This window comes from Poromitra crassiceps (assembly GCF_964638095.1).
Source record: "Poromitra crassiceps genome assembly, chromosome: 6".
In the NCBI taxonomy this organism is placed as follows: domain Eukaryota; kingdom Metazoa; phylum Chordata; class Actinopteri; order Beryciformes; family Melamphaidae; genus Poromitra; species Poromitra crassiceps.
The window spans coordinates 53,193,241-53,218,357 of NC_139627.1; the positions used below are offsets into that span (position 1 = coordinate 53,193,241).

Here is a 25,117-nt window from a genome sequence, read left to right on the forward strand (position 1 = left end):
ACACACACACACACACACAGTAACCAGAGCCCTTCAGAGCTCTTTCAGTCAGTGGTGACACGTCTGCCCCGCCCTGCATGATCTCTCCATTTGAATAGAGCTCTTTGCTGGCAGCACTGCAGGTGCAGAACTCAAAACACCACTCTGATAAAGAGGAGCAAGTATTAAATACTATATCATCCTGGCAAGCAGGCAAGCAAGAACTATTAGCTGCCCTTCAGAGTACTGTACTGATAAACATCATTTGAATGTGTACTGAGCAATTAGATGGAATTTCTGTTTAATATCTTCAATTTCATGGCACGTTTTCTCAATTTAAGGGCCTGTGTCCACCTAGCGTCTTTTTCCGACTGTTAAACGCTGGGAGTGCGCTGGGGAGCGCTGATCCTCCCAGCGCACAATATACAAGGAAGCAGTCTGGAACTAACGTTAGTTCAGTGCGGTAGTAGCTTGATAGCTGACAGCTAGCAAGCTAACAATACAGGTAGGCTACGTTATTAAAAGCAGTAAGCACAACACTCACCAGAAATATTAAGTGTCTAGCCAATCTGCTCCCACAATTGAGCCTTTCTGTCTCTGTTGCGATAGTTTCTCCATATGATTAGTTGCCAGAAAAGGAGCACCCGACACCAGCGTCTTTCTGAAAAGTTAAATTATTCTCAGCTGGAAGCGCTGGGAGCCGGCGCACAAAAACGGCGGAGCGCCCTGAAAATAGACGCTGGGCGCAGCGCACTTTCTCTAGACGTCCGTGTGCGCCCGCATACGCTCTCCCCCCATTGGAAACAACTGAAAAAAGACGCTGGATCTGAGGAAAAGACGCTAGGTGGACACAGGCCCTAAGGCTCTATTTTTGTGATGGTGCATAGCTTTGTGCCAGCCCAGCAAAATGCCATATTATTATTTTTTTATTTAATTTTTATTTAAATTGTATTTAACCACGGTGCCCGCTAGCGGAGCCGGGGTCATAAGGAGGCATTTTGGGGTGAGTCAGTCAGTCAGGAAGGGAAAACGGGGTGTTGGTTTGTAAGTGCCGTGGTCCTGTACAGGATCTGTACTTTTCTCTCACCTGCATCTGTTTGGTATTTTAGTGACTTCTGTTTGTATCATTGAACCATTTTCTACAATGGCCAACGGTTCTCCTAGGACCAGAGCTAAACGGTAACCAAACGTTCTCCTAGGACCAGACTCAGAGCAGCACAGGAACCAAACGTTCTCCTAGGACCAGACTCAGAGCAACACAGGAACCAAACGTTCTCCTAGGACCAGACTCAGAGCAACACAGGAACCAAACGTTCTCCTAGGACCAGAGCTAAATGGTAACCAAACGTTCTCCTAGGACCAGAGCTAAATGGTAACCAAACGTTCTCCTAGGACCAGACTCAGAGCAGCACAGGAACCAAACGTTCTCCTAGGACCAGACTCAGAGCAGCACAGGAACCAAACGTTCTCCTAGGACCAGACTCAGAGCAGCACAGGAACCAAACGTTCTCCTAGGACCAGACTCAGAGCAACACAGGAACCAAACGTTCTCCTAGGACCAGAGCTAAATGGTAACCAAACGTTCTCCTAGGACCAGACTCAGAGCAGCACAGGAACCAAACGTTCTCCTAGGACCAGACTCAGAGCAGCACAGGAACCAAACGTTCTCCTAGGACCAGACTCAGAGCAGCACAGGAACCAAACGTTCTCCTAGGACCAGACTCAGAGCAGCACAGGAACCAAACGTCCTCCTAGGACCAGACTCAGAGCAGCACAGGAACCAAACGTTCTCCTAGGACCAGAGCAACACAGGAACCAAATGTTCTCCTAGGACCAGAGCAACACAGGAACCAAACGTTCTCCTAGGACCAGAGCAACACAGGAACCAAATGTTCTCCTAGGACCAGAGCAACACAGGAACCAAACGTTCTCCTAGGACCAGAGCAACACAGGAACCAAATGTTCTCCTAGGACCAGAGCAACACAGGAACCAAACGTTCTCCTAGGACCAGAGCAACACAGGAACCAAACGTCTTATCTCCTCCCAACTTCCCAAGCTACCTTAACATCATCTGGCCTCACTGGCTTCTTGTGTATGCTTGTGGTAATTCTGCACCTCCGGCACGAGGACATGCGGTTATCTCTTGAGAGAAGGTTTTGTGGTGGCCCATCATGGACCTACTGATAATGTATTCCTCTTCGTAATCCAACCGGGTTTCCACTGTGCCCACCTCCAACCAGGAAGTTACCAAAAATCCGTTGCCACCCCCTGTGCGGCGTGCTCACCGTGTGCCTTTAACTGCGCTTTGCGTCGTGCGCCATTGATTCACGAAATGTCTCCCAGCTAACTGTCCCACCAAATCAACTTTGTTTTATTTTTGGTCCACTCTCCCTTTACTTTATTTTGCTTTCATCTTGTTCTTTTACACAGCTTTTGTACGTGGCCACACACACACACACACACACACACACACACACACACACACACACACACACACACACACACACACACACACAGTTCTCAACTCCTAATGAGTGCTTGCAATAAGGTACCGGTACATTAATTACTGGAGTTCCCAAGAGATTGTGCCACAGTGTGAGGTCCACACACACACACACACACACACACACACACACACACACACACACACACACACACACACACACACACACACACACACACACACACACAGTGTGTGAGGTCCAGAGACACACACAGCACGGACCAGGGTCAAATAGTATATTTAGAAAATGTTTGTTCTAGCTTACCTAACAGATGAGATGAATGGGGGTTGTTACATTGGGCTGTTGTAGTATTGTCCAATGTAACAACCCCCATTCATCTACAAATTAATTAGTCTTTGCAAATACTTTCCCTGTGATTGGCTACATTTGAGCCAATCACAGGAATGTGACACTGCCAGAATCGCTCTTATATGGTCAACCACAACTATCTAGCACTCCATGCTGATTAAACCATCGATACCTGATGCAGCATTTGTGTGTGTGCGGTTCGTGGTCTTAAAGGGATACACACACAAATGAGGGATATACACGCAAATGCTGCATCAGGTATCAATGGGTTAAACCAAACATGCAAGTATTACTGGCAACAACTATTTGACTCCATCTCTGAAAAGCACACACACACACACACACACACACACAAAGAGAGAGCGTAAAGTGTGACGTAATATAATTCTCCAACAAGATCGAAGTTTTCTGCCATTTCTGTTGAGCTTCCAACATTACTGATACAACAGCAATTGTGTATTCACGGTTCTTTGGAAGGATAACAGTTCCACTAGAAGAAAAATCCAGCTCGCGGTCAGTTTATTGACATTTCGATCTTACGATCTTCATCGGAAGCCGATGATCTTACGATCTTCATCAGAAGCCGCCGATGATCTTACGATCTTCATCAGAAGCCGATGATCTTACGATCTTCATCAGAAGCCGATGATCTTACGATCTTCATCAGAAGCCGATGATCTTACGATCTTCATCAGAAGCCGATGATCTTACGATCTTCATCAGAAGCCGATGATCTTACGATCTTTATCAGAAGCCGCCGATGATCTTACGATCTTCATCAGAAGCCGCCGATGATCTTACGATCTTCATCAGAAGCCGCCGATGATCTTACGATCTTCATCAGAAGCCGCCGATGATCTTACGATCTTCATCGGAAGCCGATGATCTTACGATCTTCATCTGAAGCCGATGATCTTACGGTCTTCATCAGAAGCCGATGATCTTACGATCTTCATCTGAAGCCGATGATCTTACGGTCTTCATCAGAAGCCGATGATCTTACGGTCTTCATCAGAAGCCGATGATCTTACGGTCTTCATCAGAAGCCGATGAAGATCGTAAGATCGAGACGTCAATACACTGACCGGGAGCTTGATTTTTCAGTGTTTCTTTCTTCTACAGTAGTTGATCGTTCATTTGTCCTGCACCTTCCTACTGAGTGGATGTTTGCGCTTTACTTCCTTCTTCACGGATAAACCAAGGAAAGTCTTAGCTTTCTGCTGGATGCTTACATTATATACTTCTCTTAGCTTTCTGCTGAATGCTTACATTATATACTTCTCTTAGCTTTCTGCTGAATGCTTACATTATATACTTCTCTTAGCTTTCTGCTGGATGCTTACATTATATACTTCTCGTGGTTTCTGCTGAATGCTTACATTATATACTTCTCTTAGCTTTCTGCTGGATGCTTACATTATATACTTCTCTTAGCTTTCTGCTGGATGCTTACATTATATACTTCTCGTGGTTTAGCTTTCTGCTGGATGCTTACATTATATACTTAAGTCTTAGCTTTCTGCTGGATGCTTACATTATATACTTAAGTCTTAGCTTTCTGCTGGATGCTTACATTATATACTTAAGTCTTAGCTTTCTGCTGGATGCTTACATTATATACTTAAGTCTTAGCTTTCTGCTGGATGCTTACATTATATACTTAAGTCTTAGCTTTCTGCTGGATGCTTACATTATATACTTAAGTCTTAGCTTTCTGCTGGATGCTTACATTATATACTTAAGTCTTAGCTTTCTGCTGGATGCTTACATTATATACTTAAGTCTTAGCTTTCTGCTGGATGCTTACATTATATACTTAAGTCTTAGCTTTCTGCTGGATGCTTACATTATATACTTAAGTCTTAGCTTTCTGCTGGATGCTTACATTATATACTTAAGTCTTAGCTTTCTGCTGGATGCTTACATTATATACTTAAGTCTTAGCTTTCTGCTGGATGCTTACATTATATACTTAAGTCTTAGCTTTCTGCTGGATGCTTACATTATATACTTAAGTCTTAGCTTTCTGCTGGATGCTTACATTATATACTTAAGTCTTAGCTTTCTGCTGGATGCTTACATTATATACTTAAGTCTTAGCTTTCTGCTGGATGCTTACATTATATACTTAAGTCTTAGCTTTCTGCTGGATGCTTACATTATATACTTAAGTCTTAGCTTTCTGCTGGATGCTTACATTATATACTTAAGTCTTAGCTTTCTGCTGGATGCTTACATTATATACTTAAGTCTTAGCTTTCTGCTGGATGCTTACATTATATACTTCTTTCTGCTGGATGCTTACATTATATACTTCTTTCTGCTGGATGCTTACATTATATACTTCTCGTGGAAGTCTTAGCTTTCTGCTGGATGCTTACATTATATACTTCTCGTGGAAGTCTTAGCTTTCTGCTGGATGCTTACATTATATACTTCTCGTGGTTTCTGCTGAATGCTTACATTATATACTTCTCTTAGCTTTCTGCTGGATGCTTACATTATATACTTCTCGTGGAAGTCTTAGCTTTCTGCTGGATGCTTACATTATATACTTCTCGTGGTTTCTGCTGGATGCTTACATTATATACTTCTCGTGGAAGTCTTAGCTTTCTGCTGGATGCTTACATTATATACTTCTCGTGGAAGTCTTAGCTTTCTGCTGAATGCTTACATTATATACTTCTCGTGGTTTCTGCTGGATGCTTACATTATATACTTCTCGTGGTTTCTGCTGAATGCTTACATTATATACTTCTCGTGGTTTCTGCTGGATGCTTACATTATATACTTCTCGTGGTTTCTGCTGGATGCTTACATTATATACTTCTCGTGGTTTCTGCTGGATGCTTACATTATATACTTCTCGTGGTTTCTGCTGAATGCTTACATTATATACTTCTCGTGGTTTCTGCTGGATGCTTACTAGGGGTGGGAGAAAAAATCGATTCACCTAAGTATCGCGATTTTTAATGTCACGATTTTTTGGATCGATCTTTTATTCCAGAATCGATAATCGCAAATTAAAAAAAAAAAAAAAAAAAAAAAAAAAATTTTTTTTTTTTTTTTTTTTTTTTGGTGCTTGCAGTCAGGCCACTCACTGAACAGCAGGCTAGGCGCCGCCTACTGGTTTACTAGTGGTTTTATTACTTTATTAGTTAGTCTGAAGTAATAATTACACTTCAGGGTTAAAGTGGGTGCATCTCATTGTAAAATTGGACTTCAAACGGCCCAAATCTGGCTTCAAACGGCCCAAATTTCACGCGCGTTGGCCCATATCGGCCTGGCCTGCTTGGTATCTAATGCCCGGCCTGAATTATGATCCCAGTCCGCCCCTGTTTTTAACTATATCGCCCAGCCCTACTCATGATATATAATATACAGTCTCTAGTGTATGATTCAACTTTTCCCATGTTCTAATCTAGTGTAAAAAAGCAAACAAACTGAAAAAAGAAAAGAAAAAAATAAACAAAAATCGCAATAAATCGTAATATCGAATCGCAATAATCGTAGAATCGCAATAATCGTGAATCGCAATATATATTGAATCGGCACCAAAGTATCGTGATAGTATCGAATCGGGAGATAAGTGAATCGGCACAGCCCTAATGCTTACATTATATACTTCTCGTGGTTTCTGCTGGATGCTTACATTATATACTTCTCGTGGTTTCTGCTGGATGCTTACATTATATACTTCTCGTGGTTTCTGCTGGATGCTTACATTATATACTTCTCGTGGTTTCTGCTGGATGCTTACATTATATACTTCTTGTGGTTTCTGCTGGATGCTTACATTATATACTTCTCGTGGTTTCTGCTGAATGCTTACATTATATACTTCTCGTGGTTTCTGCTGGATGCTTACATTATATACTTCTCTTAGCTTTCTGCTGAATGCTTACATTATATACTTCTCGTGGAAGTCTTAGCTTTCTGCTGGATGCTTACATTATATACTTCTCTTAGCTTTCTGCTGAATGCTTACATTATATACTTCTCGTGGAAGTCTTAGCTTTCTGCTGGATGCTTACATTATATACTTCTCGTGGAAGTCTTAGCTTTCTGCTGGATGCTTACATTATATACTTCTCTTAGCTTTCTGCTGAATGCTTACATTATATACTTCTCGTGGAAGTCTTAGCTTTCTGCTGGATGCTTACATTATATACTTCTCTTAGCTTTCTGCTGGATGCTTACATTATATACTTCTCGTGGTTTCTGCTGAATGCTTACATTATATACTTCTCTTAGCTTTCTGCTGAATGCTTACATTATATACTTCTCGTGGTTTCTGCTGGATGCTTACATTATATACTTCTCGTGGTTTCTGCTGAATGCTTACATTATATACTTCTCGTGGTTTCTGCTGAATGCTTACATTATATACTTCTCGTGGTTTCTGCTGGATGCTTACATTATATACTTCTCGTGGTTTCTGCTGGATGCTTACATTATATACTTCTCGTGGTTTCTGCTGGATGCTTACATTATATACTTCTCGTGGTTTCTGCTGGATGCTTACATTATATACTTCTCGTGGTTTCTGCTGGATGCTTACATTATATACTTCTCGTGGTTTCTGCTGAATGCTTACATTATATACTTCTCGTGGTTTCTGCTGGATGCTTACATTATATACTTCTCGTGGTTTCTGCTGGATGCTTACATTATATACTTCTCGTGGTTTCTGCTGGATGCTTACATTATATACTTCTCGTGGTTTCTGCTGAATGCTTACATTATATACTTCTCGTGGTTTCTGCTGGATGCTTACATTATATACTTCTCGTGGTTTCTGCTGGATGCTTACATTATATACTTCTCGTGGTTTCTGCTGGATGCTTACATTATATACTTCTCGTGGTTTCTGCTGAATGCTTACATTATATACTTCTCGTGGTTTCTGCTGGATGCTTACATTATATACTTCTCGTGGTTTCTGCTGAATGCTTACATTATATACTTCTCGTGGTTTCTGCTGGATGCTTACATTATATACTTCTCGTGGTTTCTGCTGAATGCTTACATTATATACTTCTCGTGGTTTCTGCTGGATGCTTACATTATATACTTCTCGTGGTTTCTGCTGAATGCTTACATTATATACTTCTCGTGGTTTCTGCTGAATGCTTACATTATATACTTCTCGTGGTTTCTGCTGGATGCTTACATTATATACTTCTCGTGGTTTCTGCTGGATGCTTACATTATATACTTCTCGTGGTTTCTGCTGGATGCTTACATTATATACTTCTCGTGGTTTCTGCTGGATGCTTACATTATATACTTCTCGTGGTTTCTGCTGGATGCTTACATTATATACTTCTCGTGGTTTCTGCTGAATGCTTACATTATATACTTCTCGTGGTTTCTGCTGGATGCTTACATTATATACTTCTCGTGGTTTCTGCTGGATGCTTACATTATATACTTCTCGTGGTTTCTGCTGGATGCTTACATTATATACTTCTCGTGGTTTCTGCTGAATGCTTACATTATATACTTCTCGTGGTTTCTGCTGAATGCTTACATTATATACTTCTCGTGGTTTCTGCTGAATGCTTACATTATATACTTCTCGTGGTTTCTGCTGGATGCTTACATTATATACTTCTCGTGGTTTCTGCTGAATGCTTACATTATATACTTCTCGTGGTTTCTGCTGAATGCTTACATTATATACTTCTCGTGGTTTCTGCTGGATGCTTACATTATATACTTCTCTTAGCTTTCTGCTGAATGCTTACATTATATACTTCTCGTGGTTTCTGCTGAATGCTTACATTATATACTTCTCGTGGTTTCTGCTGAATGCTTACATTATATACTTCTCGTGGTTTCTGCTGGATGCTTACATTATATACTTCTCGTGGTTTCTGCTGAATGCTTACATTATATACTTCTCGTGGTTTCTGCTGGATGCTTACATTATATACTTCTCGTGGTTTCTGCTGGATGCTTACATTATATACTTCTCGTGGTTTCTGCTGGATGCTTACATTATATACTTCTCGTGGTTTCTGCTGAATGCTTACATTATATACTTCTCGTGGTTTCTGCTGGATGCTTACATTATATACTTCTCGTGGTTTCTGCTGGATGCTTACATTATATACTTCTCGTGGTTTCTGCTGGATGCTTACATTATATACTTCTCGTGGTTTCTGCTGAATGCTTACATTATATACTTCTCGTGGTTTCTGCTGAATGCTTACATTATATACTTCTCGTGGTTTCTGCTGAATGCTTACATTATATACTTCTCGTGGTTTCTGCTGGATGCTTACATTATATACTTCTCGTGGTTTCTGCTGAATGCTTACATTATATACTTCTCGTGGTTTCTGCTGAATGCTTACATTATATACTTCTCGTGGTTTCTGCTGGATGCTTACATTATATACTTCTCTTAGCTTTCTGCTGAATGCTTACATTATATACTTCTCGTGGTTTCTGCTGAATGCTTACATTATATACTTCTCGTGGTTTCTGCTGAATGCTTACATTATATACTTCTCGTGGTTTCTGCTGGATGCTTACATTATATACTTCTCGTGGTTTCTGCTGAATGCTTACATTATATACTTCTCGTGGTTTCTGCTGGATGCTTACATTATATACTTCTCGTGGTTGCTAATGGTGCATAACAATGTCTTATTCACAAGCTGCACTTCCCATAAAAAGCAGTTCCTTCCTTGACATTTTGAATGCAGGTGTTACTCATCACCAGGCTCTCAAGAAATATTTACAAGCGACACTTCGGTTAACTGAGATATATATATACATATATATAATACAAGCCAACATGCTGCTGGCACGCAAATTTCACATGTGTACAAATGATGTTAAAGTAGCTCTGTTTAGAACGTACTGTACTCCACTATATACGGCCCACCTGTGGTGCAACTATAGTAGTAAGAAAAGGAAAAAACTTAATGTGGCATATAATGATGCTTTCAGAATACTACTCAAACTCCCCAGGTGGAGCAGTGCAAGTGAAATGTTTGTGACTAGAAATGTACCCACTTTTCATGCTGTTTTGAGGAATTTTATGCATAGATTCATGTGTAGACTCACTGGATCTAAAAATAAAATTATTGTGTCCTTAACTGACATATTACAGAGTGACACAAGGTACTTGTCTTGCTTCTGGAAGCACTGGACCCGCAGTCGATATGTTTTTTTTAAATACACTGTTTGGTTTTATTTTTATCATAAATGCCTGTGCTGATGCTTTTTAAATGTTATTGTATTGCTTTTTTATGTTTTGTATTGTTTTTTATGGACCAATGGGTCTGAAATAAAGTTGATTGATTGATTGAATATATATATATATATATATATATATATATATATATATATATATATATATATATATATATATATATATATATATATATGAGATATATATATACATATTATATATATATATATATATATATTGTAACGGCAACGACTCGTTACTAATATATATATATATATATTAGTAACGAGTCGTTGCCGTTACAATATATATATATATATATATATATATACTCTGTTTTCATAATCGAATGTATTCCTCTTCGATTCAACCGCGCTGCATACAAATCTATAATCTATAATCGCTGTAGCACCATCCAAACAGTGAGCGTTGCAGGCGGGGCTTAGGGTTCTTAGGGTGGATGCTGTAGCTGTGAGAAGACGCTGACAGATTTATTGGCGTGTTCTGTGTGGGAGATAGCACACATGCTTGGCACACACCTGAGCGGTGAATCATCATGCCTGCGTGTTTCACATCAAGGTGCAGGGTATCAGGTGTCTGCAGGCCGCTGAGACAAGAGGGGATCTGCAGGACTTTCTCCCCTCTGTGACCCATCTATGCAATGTGTGTCGGGGGGGATATGAACTGCGGTGGCTAAACACCTGGGTAAAATAGCAGACTTTGCTGATTCTTAATTCTTATTCTACCTTATGGCTATTTTAGTCTCTATTCTAAAGGACAATGCAGAAAATCCTAATGTAAATTGTACAAGCGGAAATGTAAACTAAACTGAACTGAAAAACCGATTAGCATAAAGCTATCTGCTAACTCTTCTATGTATCACATGATGTGTCAGGTGACCCATTGTGAGGGTACTTAAGGGGTGTGTCCCTACACTTCATTCATGTCTGAGGAATGGGCTTTGCCCGAAACGCCACTTTTTGTGGTCTCCAAATAAATATTTGGGAGCAGCTGCCAGTGTGCGGACTCTATTTTTTTTATTACATAAAGCTATCTGACCCAGGATGGATGCATAAGGTTTATGACACTGATATGATTTGCCTTGACGCTGTCATGCCTGCATATTGATAAATGGGATTTTTGGATCGCTCTCTGTCGATCAATAATCAGTGGAGTCATTCACTTTGCAGATTAATTTGCTGACGGCTGTTGTCGTTCAGTCCCCCCCCCCCCCCCCCCGATCTCCCCCAGTCTCAGCAGGAAGTAAATCATCCACTTCTTCAAATATTTCAGTTCAAAGACTGGTTAGCGAATGTGAAGGATACAACATACATGCCCTCTTAAGACAAACGAGTGTGATTTATTGTGTGACAAGCAAACTTATTTCACCATCTGAGTTTTGCCGACCCCCAAAATAAGGAGGATTCCCCATCCAAGTGCACACGTCACTCCCCACCCGCTCTGCAGTGCCGCCCCGCCCCCCAACATACAGGCAATTTCGCTGCTATATTCCCACATGCGAGCGCTCAGGTGTGAAGGGACATTCCGAGAAATGTCCGATATTGACTTACAGGTAATTTTCCGGTACGCATGTGTGAAAACGGCTTAACTGTCTCTCAGGTGTCACATGACATGCAAGGTCCACTTCGTCACAATGGGCTCAGAATTGGTGACAGTTGCCATTGGCTGACATGATTGCAGCAGGGGAAAATGTGACTGTCCTCTTCGGGGGGGGGGGGGGGGGGAGACTTCTTCATTGGTGGTGAGTGAGTAATGGACGAGAGGGGCGGGGCTTTTCCAAACCATCTGGTTGGTCCAGTCGTTAAGTATGTGCTAATGACAGCCCGTCCGTGTAAGACACATTACACATGTCTCCAGAAAGCTGTGGCATCCTGTTGCTTGAAGCATTCTTCAATGAAGTGCGAGAGCTGCCATGCATTCCCTGAAGCACAAGTCATATACTTGTGTCGTGTCGTGTGCACATATTATCACAGCGAGACAAATGCATGGTTGCACAGAGAGCTGCACACACGTGTCATTCCATATATAGTCAGGATAACACTTTAAAGTCGAGCTGAACCCAAAAATGACTTTTCTTTTCTTTTAGTTCAAATACCTGGGTATGCAGTGCACCTATTTAATAATGTATGCAAAGAAAATCACAAGAATCTAATTTCTTTAGTTTTTCACACTTTTTCACATCAAAAGTTCATTTTTCAAGATTTCATTGATAACAGTAATTTACAGTTTGCTGACGTCACCTAGTACTAGGGGTGTCAAAAATAATCGATTATAAGATGCATCGCGATGCGGACGTGCACGATTCTGCATCGATTCACAAATGTCAAAAATCTATTATTTTTTATTTATTTATTTTTTTAATAATCAAATAAAATATAATGGAAGTACATGCAGTTGTTTATTTTAATTATGGATCATAATACAATGCAATTCCAAATGCACTTTTATTTAAAAGTAGCCACACAGTGAGAAAAAAGAAAGTGAGAAAAAATAAATCATGTATTGCGGAAAAAAGTGATGCATCGATTTAAGATGCATCGAGATGCATCGATAATCGTAATCGAATCGAATCGTAGCCCTCCGAATCGTGAGGCCAGTGAAGATTCACAGCCCTACCTAGTACTATCAAATTTCTACCCCATTTCAACCAATCATATCACGACATGCAGCTGTCAATCAAATCTTCATTTCAGGATAATAATAATAATAATAATTTTCTCTTCCAAATGAAGGGGAAAATGGCGCCTAGTGCCTGTCATCTGGCAGAGTTTCTAGCCCATAAACTAACTACTAACTTGAGCAATTATGCAAACTAAATCAAACGGCAATGTCTAAGAATGCAAAGAAATGTAACTGGCTCGTTAAAACACGCATTCAAGGAATATTATTTACATTTATAACGATAATGGCGCGCGCCTCCGAGCCTGACAGCCTCCCTGGCTGTGTGGAACACGCCAGGATTGGCCGATGCCAAAACCAGTCGACAGAATTGTCAAATCAAATCATCGACACCGTATGGTCCGCCTCTCAATTTGTTTTCAGTCTGAAACGGACTCAGATGCACGTGACGAACGGGTTCACCTCGACTTTAAGGTCCACTTATACTCGACGTTAAAGACGGGCACTCCGCCTTCATTTTATGCGTATGTCTGTGCGTCCTCTGAAAGCTTAGGGATACATGAAACAGAGCAGAACCACACTCAGACCCTCTACACACAGAACGCCATCAACTCGCCTGTACTCGCACTCGCCCTGTCAAGCCAGCGAGGGAAGGAGGGGCCATTTGGAAATTGACCAATCGAAGACGGAACTACAGCAAGGCAGCCAACCACGCTGTAGCAGCGGGGCAGGGCTGACTGGGCGATAGCGAGTACATCGGCCACATCACTTGGCGGTGTGTAGCGCCCTGTCACACTTGCACATCTGACTCTCTACTGCCCACTGGTGGACGTATTTGCTTAACATGATACCAACGTGAAAGACGCATGGAAGTATGTGGGCAGTGACGGTTACACCGTTTGAAACGGACGCATTTATTTTCGTATGAAAATAGAGCATAATTGGGCCTTTAGGAGTGTAGTGTCTCTAGTTTGGGACAACACATATATATCTGTTGCTTTTTGCCAAAATAGATATTAATAACGACATGTTTTGGGTCAATATGTGTTGATATGAGGTTAAAAGTAATACAATGTGTGTTGTCACAAGTGAATATGACACAATTGCCATCCTATATAGTTATAGTTGTATAGTAGCAAATACAAGAGGTTCTGTAAACACACACTAATGATCCATAACGATACAGTCACAGTCATGCAGTTCAGTCACCTATTTACTTGGAGTCACTCCTTTGTGTGACAAGGTTCAATCACTTAGAGGTATTTGCTTCCAGTTCTTGCCTGTACTTTATTTGACCCATAAATTAAACACGTCATAAATGTTAAAGTCACTGGTCTGCCGTCTTTAGATCAAGTATAGTTTAGTAGTAACCTTTTCAGTTCAGACGGTTTCTTCAGTCTTCTCTTATCTGTACTGACTCAAACATTCCAACAGCATATACATTTCTTCTTCTTCTTCTTCTTCTTCTTCTTCTTCTTCTTCTTCTTCTTCTTCTTCTTCTTCTTCTTCTTCTTCTTCTTCTTCTTCTTCTCCTCCTCCTCCTCCTCCTCCTCCTTCTCCTTCTCCTCCTCCTCCTCCTCCTCCTTCTCCTTCTTCTCCTCCTTCTCCTCCTCCTCCTCCTCCTCCTCCTCCTCCTCCTCCTCCTCCTGTCCCATAGTTAATGACAAAATTCACTGCAGAGCAAAAAAAAAAAAAATTACGCCTCAACTGGGTGATGTTGATTTACTTGGGAAGAAAGTTGATATATTAAATATCCATACACAGACATTCAAGTGTGCTCTATCAGGGTAAAAATCAAGACCAAGTACGCAAGTATGGCTCATACTTTAAATCCAAACTGATATGAAGTGAAGGATTTGTGTAGTGTTTCATATGAAAGTACAGTAAGTCAAACACTGCTGCTTTCTTCCCTCGCTATAAGTTAGGCTGGGCGAGATAGGAGCTGAAGGGCGACGGAGGAATAGGAACGCATAAATCCACAAAATGGAAAAGTGATTTTGCACAGATGGGTAGACAGCAAGAGAAGGGCAGGAAGGAGGGAGGAGAAAGGCGAACAAATAGAAATTTGCACTCCGGATATTCAACTCACATCTCTCTCACTCTCTATATGGTCATGCATGTCTTCATGCGTGGAGGGATGAAGCCAGGCAGAGAGAGAGAGAGAGATACAAAGCAGGGAAAGCTGAGGGGAGCATGTGATTCCTGCAGAGAAACATGTGGAATTCCTCAGATGTCTCGAGGAGGAGGCCAGGGAGACATGTGGAGACTGGTCAGATGTCTCGAGGAGGAGGAGGCCAGGGAGACATGTGGAGACTGGTCAGATGTCTCGAGGAGGAGGAGGCCAGGGAGACATGTGGAGACTGGTCAGATGTCTCGAGGAGGAGGAGGCCAGGGAGACATGTGGAGACTGGTCAGATGTCTCGAGGAGAGGGCCAGGCCAGGGAGACATGTGGAGACTGGTCAGATGTCTCGAGGAGGAGGAGGCCAGGGAGACATGTGGAGACTGGTCAGGTGTCTCGAGGAGGAGGAGGCCAGGGAGACATGTGGAGACTGGTCAGATGTCTCGAGGAGGAGGCCAGGGAGACATGTGGAGACTGGTCAGATGTCTCGAGGAGGAGGCCAGGGAGACATGTGGAGACTGGTCAGATGTCTCGAGGAGGAGGAGGCCAGGGAGACATGTGGAGACTGGTCAGATGTCTCGAGGAGGAGGCCAGGGAGACATGTAGAGACTGGTCAGATGTCTCGAGGAGGAGGCCAGGGAGACATGTGGAGACTGGTCAGATGTCTCGAGGAGGAGGAGGCCAGGGAGACATGTGGAGACTGGTCAGATGTCTCGAGGAGGAGGCCAGGGAGACATGTGGAGAGTGGTTTCCTTAAAGTCCACCCCAGGCAGACCAACTCAACGTGTCAGAATCTATTGAACACTGACATCCATTTACAATGGCCAACGCATGCCACAGAAGTATACATTAACGCGTTTATGGGTACTAGTACACCTGAAATACCTTGACTTTGATTATAATGGTCTTTGATCATAATGGTCTTTGATCATAATGGTCTTTGATCATAATGGATCTCTTAGAAGTCATTCTGACTTGTAAAGTTCCTCCTTTTAAAGGCTAACACTGTCCATGATCAATTCAAAGACAACGTCTGAGCTGTTATGTGTTGTCAGTTAACCTCCCTCATGCGCCAGTGCTTCAGTGCTTCTCATTGACCTGCAGTAAAGCTCGGTTCAAGTGCTCACACTTTCCCACATGACTGATGATCCATACCACCTTCTTAACCCACCTCTTTCTGTCCTTCTGCTTCCCCACAGGAAGACCATGAGATCCCCACCAGCGTCTTGGTCAAGGACTCCCTGAAGACCCCACAGCCCAGCCAGGTAGACGCAGAAGCCTCCCAACCTGCTGCTTCTGTTAAGGGCTCTGTTGATGGCATCCACTGCCCGGACGAGGGTCTCCAGACTATCAGCCTAACCTCAGACGAGGACGACGAGGTCGCAGTTCCCCGTGAGGAGGAAGAGATCCTCGAGGGCGAGGTCTTTGTGGGCTCGGGCGCCGCTCGCCCCGCCGAGAGATCCCGAGCGGAGAAGCTGAAGCGCTCTAGCCTGAAGAAGGTGGACAGCCTGAAGAAGGCCTTCTCGCGCCAAAGCATTGATAAGAAGATGAACCAGATCGGCACCAAGATCATGCCACCTGAGCGGCGTGAGAAAATCAAGAAGAGCCTCACCCCGAACCACCCCAAGAGCCCGACCGCCAAGTCCTCCTCCTTCAAGGTGTCTCCCATTACCTTCAATGTCAAGAAGGTCCGAGCCGGGGACGCCCCTGCGCCACACGTGGCCTCGTCTGGGGAAGCAGTTCATGTGGAGATCCCTCCCCTGGGCAGCTTGGACGGAGAGCTCCCCTTGGCAGAGGTGCACTCCCAGGAAGGCCTAGTGGAGGAGGTGCACTCCCGGGAAGGCCTAGTGGAGGAGGTGCACTCCCAGGAAGGCCTAGTGGAGGAGGTCCAGGAGCTGCCGAGTCCCTCCGCCCCAGAGGGCACAAAGGCGGAGCAGCTGAACGGCGAAATCAACGGAGGAGAAGCAGCAAGTATTGATTGTGACCTGAATGGCGATCGTCCTGCTGGCCTGGCAGTCCCAGAGCATGATGAAGATGATGGCGAGGATGAAGAGGAGGAGGAGGAGGAAGAAGAAGAGGGGGAACACCGCAAAAGCCCTGTCGCGATGGTGGCAGATGCCCAAATTCCCTCAGCAGCGATTGCTGTGGAGCAAGTGTCTTAATCTGATTTAATTTTGTTGAGAGCACAAATTCATGTCTCCTGTTCCCTTTTTCTCCTCAGTTTCCCTGTTTAGTAAACTCCCAGCAGCACAAATCATCCTTCCTTTCCAAACAGTCTCTGTAAAGCTCCACATTGTGTCTTCTCTCTCTCTCTCTCTCTCTCTCACGCACACACACACGCACACACACACGCACACACACGCACACACACACACGCACACACGCACACACACACACACACACACACACACACACACCAGCAAAGTACTCTGCAATCAAAGTCAATCAAGAAGACTTTTAAGGCATTCCATCCTTGGACCACTCCTGCTTCAGTACTTGTGATTGACAGGCCTGCAGATGACTGCTATGCTAAATAAGCTACAGATATGCAAGTGGTTTAGCAGCTGAAGCCCACTAGAAGAAGGCCCAGATAGAGGTGCCTTCTATGATCCAGTGCAGGTGCTCCCTAAAGCCTCTGGCAACACTGCACCATATTTCACTCTGCTCAGCTGGAACGCACCACCACCGCAGTAGCAGCACATCTCCAGGGCGCTGGGCCAGCAATCTCCCTCCTCCTCCTCCTCCTCCTCCTCCGTTTGTCTGTCTCTGGACCTCTCTGTCCTCGCTGATAAATAGCCTCTTTGTTCTTTGTGTTTTTGTGAAAAATTGTAAATCTTTGGTGAAGATGGTGCTGCCCACAGCTTGTGGAGGCAGTGCGTTGCCAGGTTGTGTGCGAGTTGGAATGGGGAGTTTCTTAAGTTTTCACTAAAAAGGCCCCCGGGTTGTTTTTTTGTTGTTTTTTAGAGTAGAGTGCATAGATGTTGTTTACACACTTCCTGCATTAGCCCTGATCTTTTAGTTAGCAGATGAAATATATTTTCATAGTCCAAGCTGCCTCTAGCTTGTGTCTTTTCCTTCATCTGCACTTCAACTTGTCTGTTTATTCCAGACCGGATCAAATTGGTTGGGGGGGGCGGGGGAAAGGTGGTCAATCACAGAAAAGAAGGATAGTCAAGGGGGGGGTACGGTGGTGCAGTGGTAAGCGCTGTCGCCTCACAGCTCGAAGGTCCTGGGTTCGATTCCCACCTGGGACGCTGTGAAGGAATGCGTGCCCGTCTGCATGTCCTCCAGTGCCCACCGCCCGGGTGGGGTCGTCAAAAGGGCCTTTCTGTGTGGAGTTTGCATGTTCTCCCCGTGCCTCCCGGGGGTTTCCTTCGTATAGGAACCCCCTTCACCAAAACATGCAATATCCTGGTTGCTAATGTGGTTCCTCCTCTGGTCGTTAGGGGCGCCTGTTCGGAGGGAGGGGAACTGGTTGGAATAGCGTGATCCTCCCACGCGCTATGTCCTACCGGTGAAGCTTCCCCTGTCAGGTGAAAAGAAGCGGCTGGCTAACTGCCCATGTCTCGGAGGAAGCATGGAGCCAGTTTCGGCTCTCCCCAGATCGGCAGAGGGTGGAGTAGCAACCAGGATAAATAAAATAAAATTAGCACTAATGGGGGATAAAAATGGGATAAAAAATCGGAGACTAATTGCACCGGTCTGATACTCTGAGACCAAGACTACTTTGCAAATACTATTCGATGTAGGTCTGAGTTCATTCACATTTATGCAAATGAAGGACATGAACGCCACGATAGGATGGAAGCTGCGGTAGATGCAGAGAAATCTCTGTGAGTGATGCAAAGGAGCATTTAAATAGTGACATAACTTGACTTTCTCCAGCCAGTCTTTTGCAGGACAACCTGTCTAATCTGTACAGGACTGACCTTGTCTTTTTGTATGCGGAGCACACTACTCATTAGGTTTTTACAACATCATAAAATACTAAGTTTATTGATGACCTGCCTTGAGTATGTATACTTTTATAAATGTATCAATGTGAATAGATTTGACTATATAGAGTTACTATAATAGTTGGGTGTTTTATTAGTTTTCCTTGTCTTTCAGGCATACAGTACATAACATAACAAGGTGAAATATGTTTAAGGCCTAAACACTCAAACTCACACGTGAAGATGTTGTGGGGCTCCACCACAAAAGCCTCCCCATCGGTGTTGGGCAAGTTGCTTTCAAAATGTAATCTACTACATTATTACTAGTTACTTTTGAAATTTGAACGTAATAAGTTACTTTACAAACTTACTGTCTGTGTAGAGTAACTTATTACATTAAAGTTACTTCATTACACTACTTTTGCATTAGTTCAAAAATAACAGCAGTAACAGAATGACATCGCCGTCCCGGAACCATCCCGACAAATCATTTCAACCGTTCTTGAAGTCGGTGGTAAACCGTCGAAAATCCTAAATGTTATCCTTTTCCTTTGTTATTGTCATCTATAGTGGTTATTTGCATAAGAACACACAATTTGATTAGGAAATGATTGTATCTTTATTTAAATATATGCTTTGACTTTTTTTTTTTTAAGTAACTCAATTTGGAGCTTTTGTTACTTGACAAGTAATAAGTTATATTACTGAGTTACTGCTAAAAGTAATATATTACATGTAATATGTTACTTTTCTAATGAGTTACCCCCAACACTGCTCCCCATACACACACACACACACGCCCACTCCTCCATGGACCGACACCTTCAACTCACACGAGCTGGTGTGAGTTGGCAATCCTGGAGGGATTAGATTCCTGAGCGCATAAGAATGATCGTTAAAAGTAATGTCTTCCCTTCTCAGAATCTCCTCGGAGGCGGAGCTATCACTGGGCGAGGAGCCATCATAGCTAGGCACCACCAGACCCATGAGAGTTAACTGCTACTGTTTCATAAGCTCTGATGCCAACCAGATGTTCAGGGATGAACAAATACTTTATATATATATATATATTATTATAATAATATATATTATACTTTATTTAGACGCCACTTCATATTAGGAAGACGTGCCTGAAAGTTGTTATTTAAAGTGACTTACTCTGGCTTGTATGATGCTTAGCGCTCCACTAGCCTTCGATGCCGTGTGAAATGTCATGAAATGACGTGTGTTTTGCGAGTGATAGCAGGTGCTGCTGAGGCTCCACGTGCGAGGTGGAGGTGAGAGGAGTGGAGAAAGGGAGAGGACAGCATTCCTCGCTTTGACGGATGACTCTTGCGCAGCGCATTTGTCATGCTCTTGGCCTCCTTGCTGAGACGCTACGAGGAGAAGAGGAGGCACAGGTGATCTGCCCCTGTAGAGACTCCTGGGCATGAGGGGGATGGGGGGGGGGGGGGGGCACAGGAGACCCCTGGGCGTGAGGGGGGGAGGGGCCACAGGTGATCTTCTCCTGTAGACTCCTGGGCATGAGGGGGAGGGGAGGAGCCACAGGTGATCTGCACCTGTAGAGACTCCTGGGCATGAGGGGGAGGGGAGGAGCCACAGGTGATCTGCCCCTGTAGATTATCCTGGGCATGAGGGGGAGGGGGGGAGGAACCACAGGTGATCTGCTCCTCTAGTAGTCTCGCTGGCCAGCCTCCTCTCCCTTCCGTCCGAGGAGTCTGGCACCGCAGGTCTCCATAACTGGGATAAACCCTCCCCTGCTCTACTCTGCTCTCCCATTGGAGCGACTGTTTCGGTGGCGGCCGGATGTCCGCTCCCGGCTTATTACAAACTCTGTCATTGGCTCCGACCATGTCAGTCAGAGCGGCTTCCGCTCCCTCCTCCCTGTGTGTCGCTGTAAATAGTGCCCTGCCGCCGCAGTGAAAACAACAACGCTAACTAGCTAGCAAGCTAACGGCAGAAACCTACACGCTAGCTCGTTGCTACACGCTGAAAACGGCAAGTTTGGATTGTTGGAAACTATTTTCCAAGGGCACTGCCGCTAAGCGCCGCCCATCGCAATCCCACTATGGAGACCTGCGGTGCCAGACTCCTCAGACGGAAGGGAGAGGAGTCTGGCCAGCGAGACTACTCCTGTAGAGACTCCTGGGCTTGAGGGGGAGGGGGGGAGGAGGAGCCACAGGTGATCTGCTCCTGTAGAGACTCTGCATGGGGGGGGGGGGGGGGGGGGGGGGGGGTATTTGGATGGAGGAAGTGTGGGAGAGGACTTCAGTTGTTGAGGAGGATGATACAGTTGGTTTTGGGGGTGGGGCTTAAGATAATGCAGGCGTGGCAACTGGCAAGGCAAGGGTTTAAAATATGTGTCTGAAACGCATTAGAAGGTGGGAACTGAAAGCGTTTTTAGGGGCGTACCTACCCAGGGTGACCAGATGCCAGCAAACCACATGTGGGACAAAGAGTATGTTTGTGTGGGACAATGTGGGACACGTTACCAAGGCCGAGGAGAGCTGCAACTAACGATTATTTTCATTATCGATTCATCTGTCAATTATTTTCGATTCATCGTTTGGTCTATAAAATGTCACCAAATGGTGAAAAATAGCGATCATTCCTCCACCCCCCAAAAAGCCCAGGATGACATCCTCAAATGTCTTCTTTTATCCTGACCGACAGTCCACAACCCAAAGATATAGTCTGTCATCAAAGACTAAAGATATCAGACAGCTGGAACAAGAGAAAACATGTTTCCCTCTTAAAAGTTAGTCTCTCTCTCTCTCTCTCTCTGTCTCTCTCTCTCTCTCTCTCTCTCTCTGTCTCTCTGTGTGGTTTGACTTGTGAAAACTAGAGCCAATCAAAATGTGGGACATGGGAAAAGGCATGACAATGCTGTGCAGTCCCACACAAAGCGGGACATGTGGTCACCCTACCATGTTTATTTTTTGGCTAAACCCCTCTATCCCGTCCATTATTCTGATTCCAGATAAGAGTAGTGAAATTCCACTTTTGATGGTCCGCTGCTTAAATAACGAATATGTGTATCATGTCAAAACTATGCAAGGGACGTCCTAGACGTGATGGATGTCCTGTAATTAAAGGAAGAATAGAATGCATGTGATAAAGCGGACTGTGCCTCACATCAGTGCCTGTAGACCTTTCTAGTCATAAAATATAAAATAATATGACATGCTTATCTGTTTTGTATTATGCTTAGTCATGCAGAGGGATTTTTTCTTTTCTTACATGGATAAATCACAGTACTGAAAACATACATGCTGTAGAGGTTCAATGTGAGTGATTTTGATGTATTTTCTCCGTTATTCACAGAAATGTTTTACTTCAGTGAGATTTATCTGACTTTGCTGATATGGAAAATGACACGTCTGGACATGGCTACATGTCTCAAGAGTCTTCTTCAATTGTTTTGAAATCAGACTGGATCATGTGTGGATACTATTTTTTGCCAGAATGTTCAAATCCCCACATAATCAACATGGTCAGATAGGAGGTTAATGATGATGTGTTAATACCATGTTTGTCCATATTGAGTTATCTTACTTTGTAGCCTATTTAGCGCAGTAAATCACCAATCGGCCACAGACGTTTTCTCCATAGCGGAAGACTCCTTGCCACTGTAGGGTTTACTTTAATGTATTCTTGACACTCGATTCTAGCATCTTAATTTAGCATTGTATTAAACCAATAAAGATTTTTATAACGGTTTCAATTTGTATTTGTGATCTTTTCATTTGTAGACCTGCAGGTTGGATTAACCCAAAGCTTTACAGCATGGCAGATGATAAAATACTCACATGTATTTGTATCACAGAACATGTCAACAGGTGCTTGATAACAACCCCAATGACATACCAGCTCGTTTTTTTAAATAAACTAGGGCCTACATAAGTATCTCCCAAAGAACATAAATGGATAGTTATACGATTTATTTTATTTTATTTTATTTGACCTTTATTTAACCAGGTTAGTCTCATTGAGATTGAAAATCTCTTTTTCAAGAGAGACCTGGCCAAGAAAGCAGCATAAAGTTACAGACACATTTTAACATAAACAATACAAACAAAAACATCTAAAACGTAAGAAAATACACATCCATTTACTCAGCAACAGGGTTCATTATGGATCAAAACATTTGCAGACCTGGATTTCAGCTTCCTCCATAGATATAACTTATACATAGCATATCCATTGCATTGGTAGTAGGCTAAATACAAGAAGTAGCCACAACATTGAGGCGCAGCTTGTGAACAGGCAAGGCAACTGCTTGGGGGCACCAGGCCGTTATGGGCCCTCCCCCCCATGGGCTGAAAAACTCACACTCATAAAACGGCTTTTCACACTGCATTCTTTTAGCCCAGGGCTATCTTAGCCCTATTCTTACCCCAGGGCTAAGATAACCCCAGGCCCCATTCAGAGGTGGAAAGTACTCAAGTGCAAGTACTTGAGTAGTTTTTTGAGGATTTGTACTTTTTAAGTAGTTTTATAATCCTATGCTTTTACTCTTACTTGAGTAATTTTAATAATAGGTATTATACTTGAGTACTTCTGAGTAAATGAGTCCATTTAGATTTTTGTTTTGCACACAGCACTATGAAAACAGCACGGTAGCATTGGGACTGCTCACTAATGGGTCCAGAATCGTACGCATTTAGAGCAGCCAAACATGGTGGCCTGTTAGTCGTTTAGTGCAGTGGGCAATTCAATTCAATTCAATTCAATTCAATTCAATCACGTTCAAGACTGGCCAATTGAATTAGACCGGTGTAGATGATGAAATTGTAATGATCCCATTGCATTGTCACATTAGTTCTGAGATGTGAGTTTCCTTTGGCACTGATAGCCAGATCCTGCTGCTCCTAGCAGCTCCATCTCATCTGGCAAAGGAGAACATCTCCAAACTGAGCATCCCTGCTGCATCTGAGCCATGTTCGGTCTATGACAAGCCAGACAAAGACAGGGACAGGTAACACATAACGTGTGCTAGATGTGCGAAATCTATTATGGTACATAATTAAAATATAAAACATTTTTAAAGTAACGCAAATGTACTTTTACTTTAGTACTTTTGACTACTTTTTTTTTTTTACTCTTCAGTAATTTCCTGGACTAGTACTTTTACTTTTACTTGAGTTCATTTAGACTAAAGTGACAATACTTAAGTGTACTTGAGTAGGATTTCTGAGTAGTACATCTAGCCCTGGGTTAGTTAGGCTAGTGGCCGTTGAAAGTTGGAACGCGTGACCAATGTTTACATTCTCCCTCGAGACAGACTTTTTTTTTTCTTTTACCATTGAGTTCCCAGATTGTCATTCTAGAAACTGTCCAGTTAGCTTGGCCCCATTTCACACACTGGCACCTTTTAGCCTCGTGTGTTTAGACGAAAAATCTGGGTTCACCCCAAAAGGTCGGGGCAGCTATAGCCCCGGGCTAAAGTTGGGGTTAGTTGTTGGCCCGCTTTGGAATGTTCCTGGATTGTTCAAGTGTCTTACCTGCAGGCTAACAGCTTAGCCCCACAGACTTTAACCGCGGCTAAGTGTAGTGTGAAAAGCCCTAAAATGTGGCGACCGCAGGAACCTCACTTCACCAGGCAGGCTCTCCCTCAAAGGAGAAGAGGACGAGGAGGACATGCAACCCCCTCCACCCAAACCAACCAATGCACGATTTGCAATGACATCTCGAAATCAGCCCCACTGCCCCGGGGTCCTAAACTATGGTACCTTTGCAGCAGCAACAGTGAAGGTGGGCCCCATCTCATTTGTGCCTCTATCATGTTCTTCAGCCATGCCTCTGCAACACACGTTGGATTGATTTCACCATGCTAAGTAATGAGGAGGTGGAGATAAAAAAAAAGAGAGATAGGGAAAGAGAGTACAGTGAAGCAGATAATGACAAATGATGATAGTATGCCAACAAGTTAATTAGCATACAGGATGTCATGTAATGTTAGCCTATAACATTTGTTTTAGGCACTTAAAGCACAATGTTTCACAACGTGAACATCAAAATCATCAAAAGTAATGTATGCCTCAAAACTGCAGTGGAGTAAAAGTGCATCATTCTCCACCCCACATAACAGTAGACAAGCCGAGGAGGCAATCACTTTTGATGGCGTTTGTCTCCCTCCAGTGTCTACACTCAAAATTACACCCTCTAATTCTTTCCATAAATTATCCCTGGTTGATAACATAATCAAACAGTGACCGTAAAATACAGGAGTTTCCTTTATGTAATTGATCACATTTGTTATCATTAATAACATCACCATTATGTGTGTCCAGAGCAGCAGACAGGGGTGCACCCCTTGTGTGGGCCACAACAACAGGGTGAGTTGTCCCGGGCCTGGCTCTAATTGTCTAATCATTTAATTGAATGAAGGGGCCCAATTGTTATAGACAAGATTAATGTGG

At 43.3% G+C, this 25,117-nt stretch overlaps 1 protein-coding gene across 1 annotated transcript in view; it reads left to right on the plus strand.

The window, feature by feature from the left end:
* cavin2a (caveolae associated protein 2a) overlaps nucleotides 1–20,117 on the plus strand; it is a 58,716-nt gene extending 38,599 nt beyond the window's left edge. The window contains exon 2 of the mRNA XM_083638469.1: nucleotides 15,960–20,117. Within this exon, the coding sequence (XP_083494595.1) occupies nucleotides 15,960–16,922 (963 nt within the window). The 3' untranslated portion in view covers nucleotides 16,923–20,117. The remainder of the gene's footprint in view (nucleotides 1–15,959) is intronic.
* The last annotated feature ends 5,000 nt before the right edge of the window (nucleotides 20,118–25,117 follow it).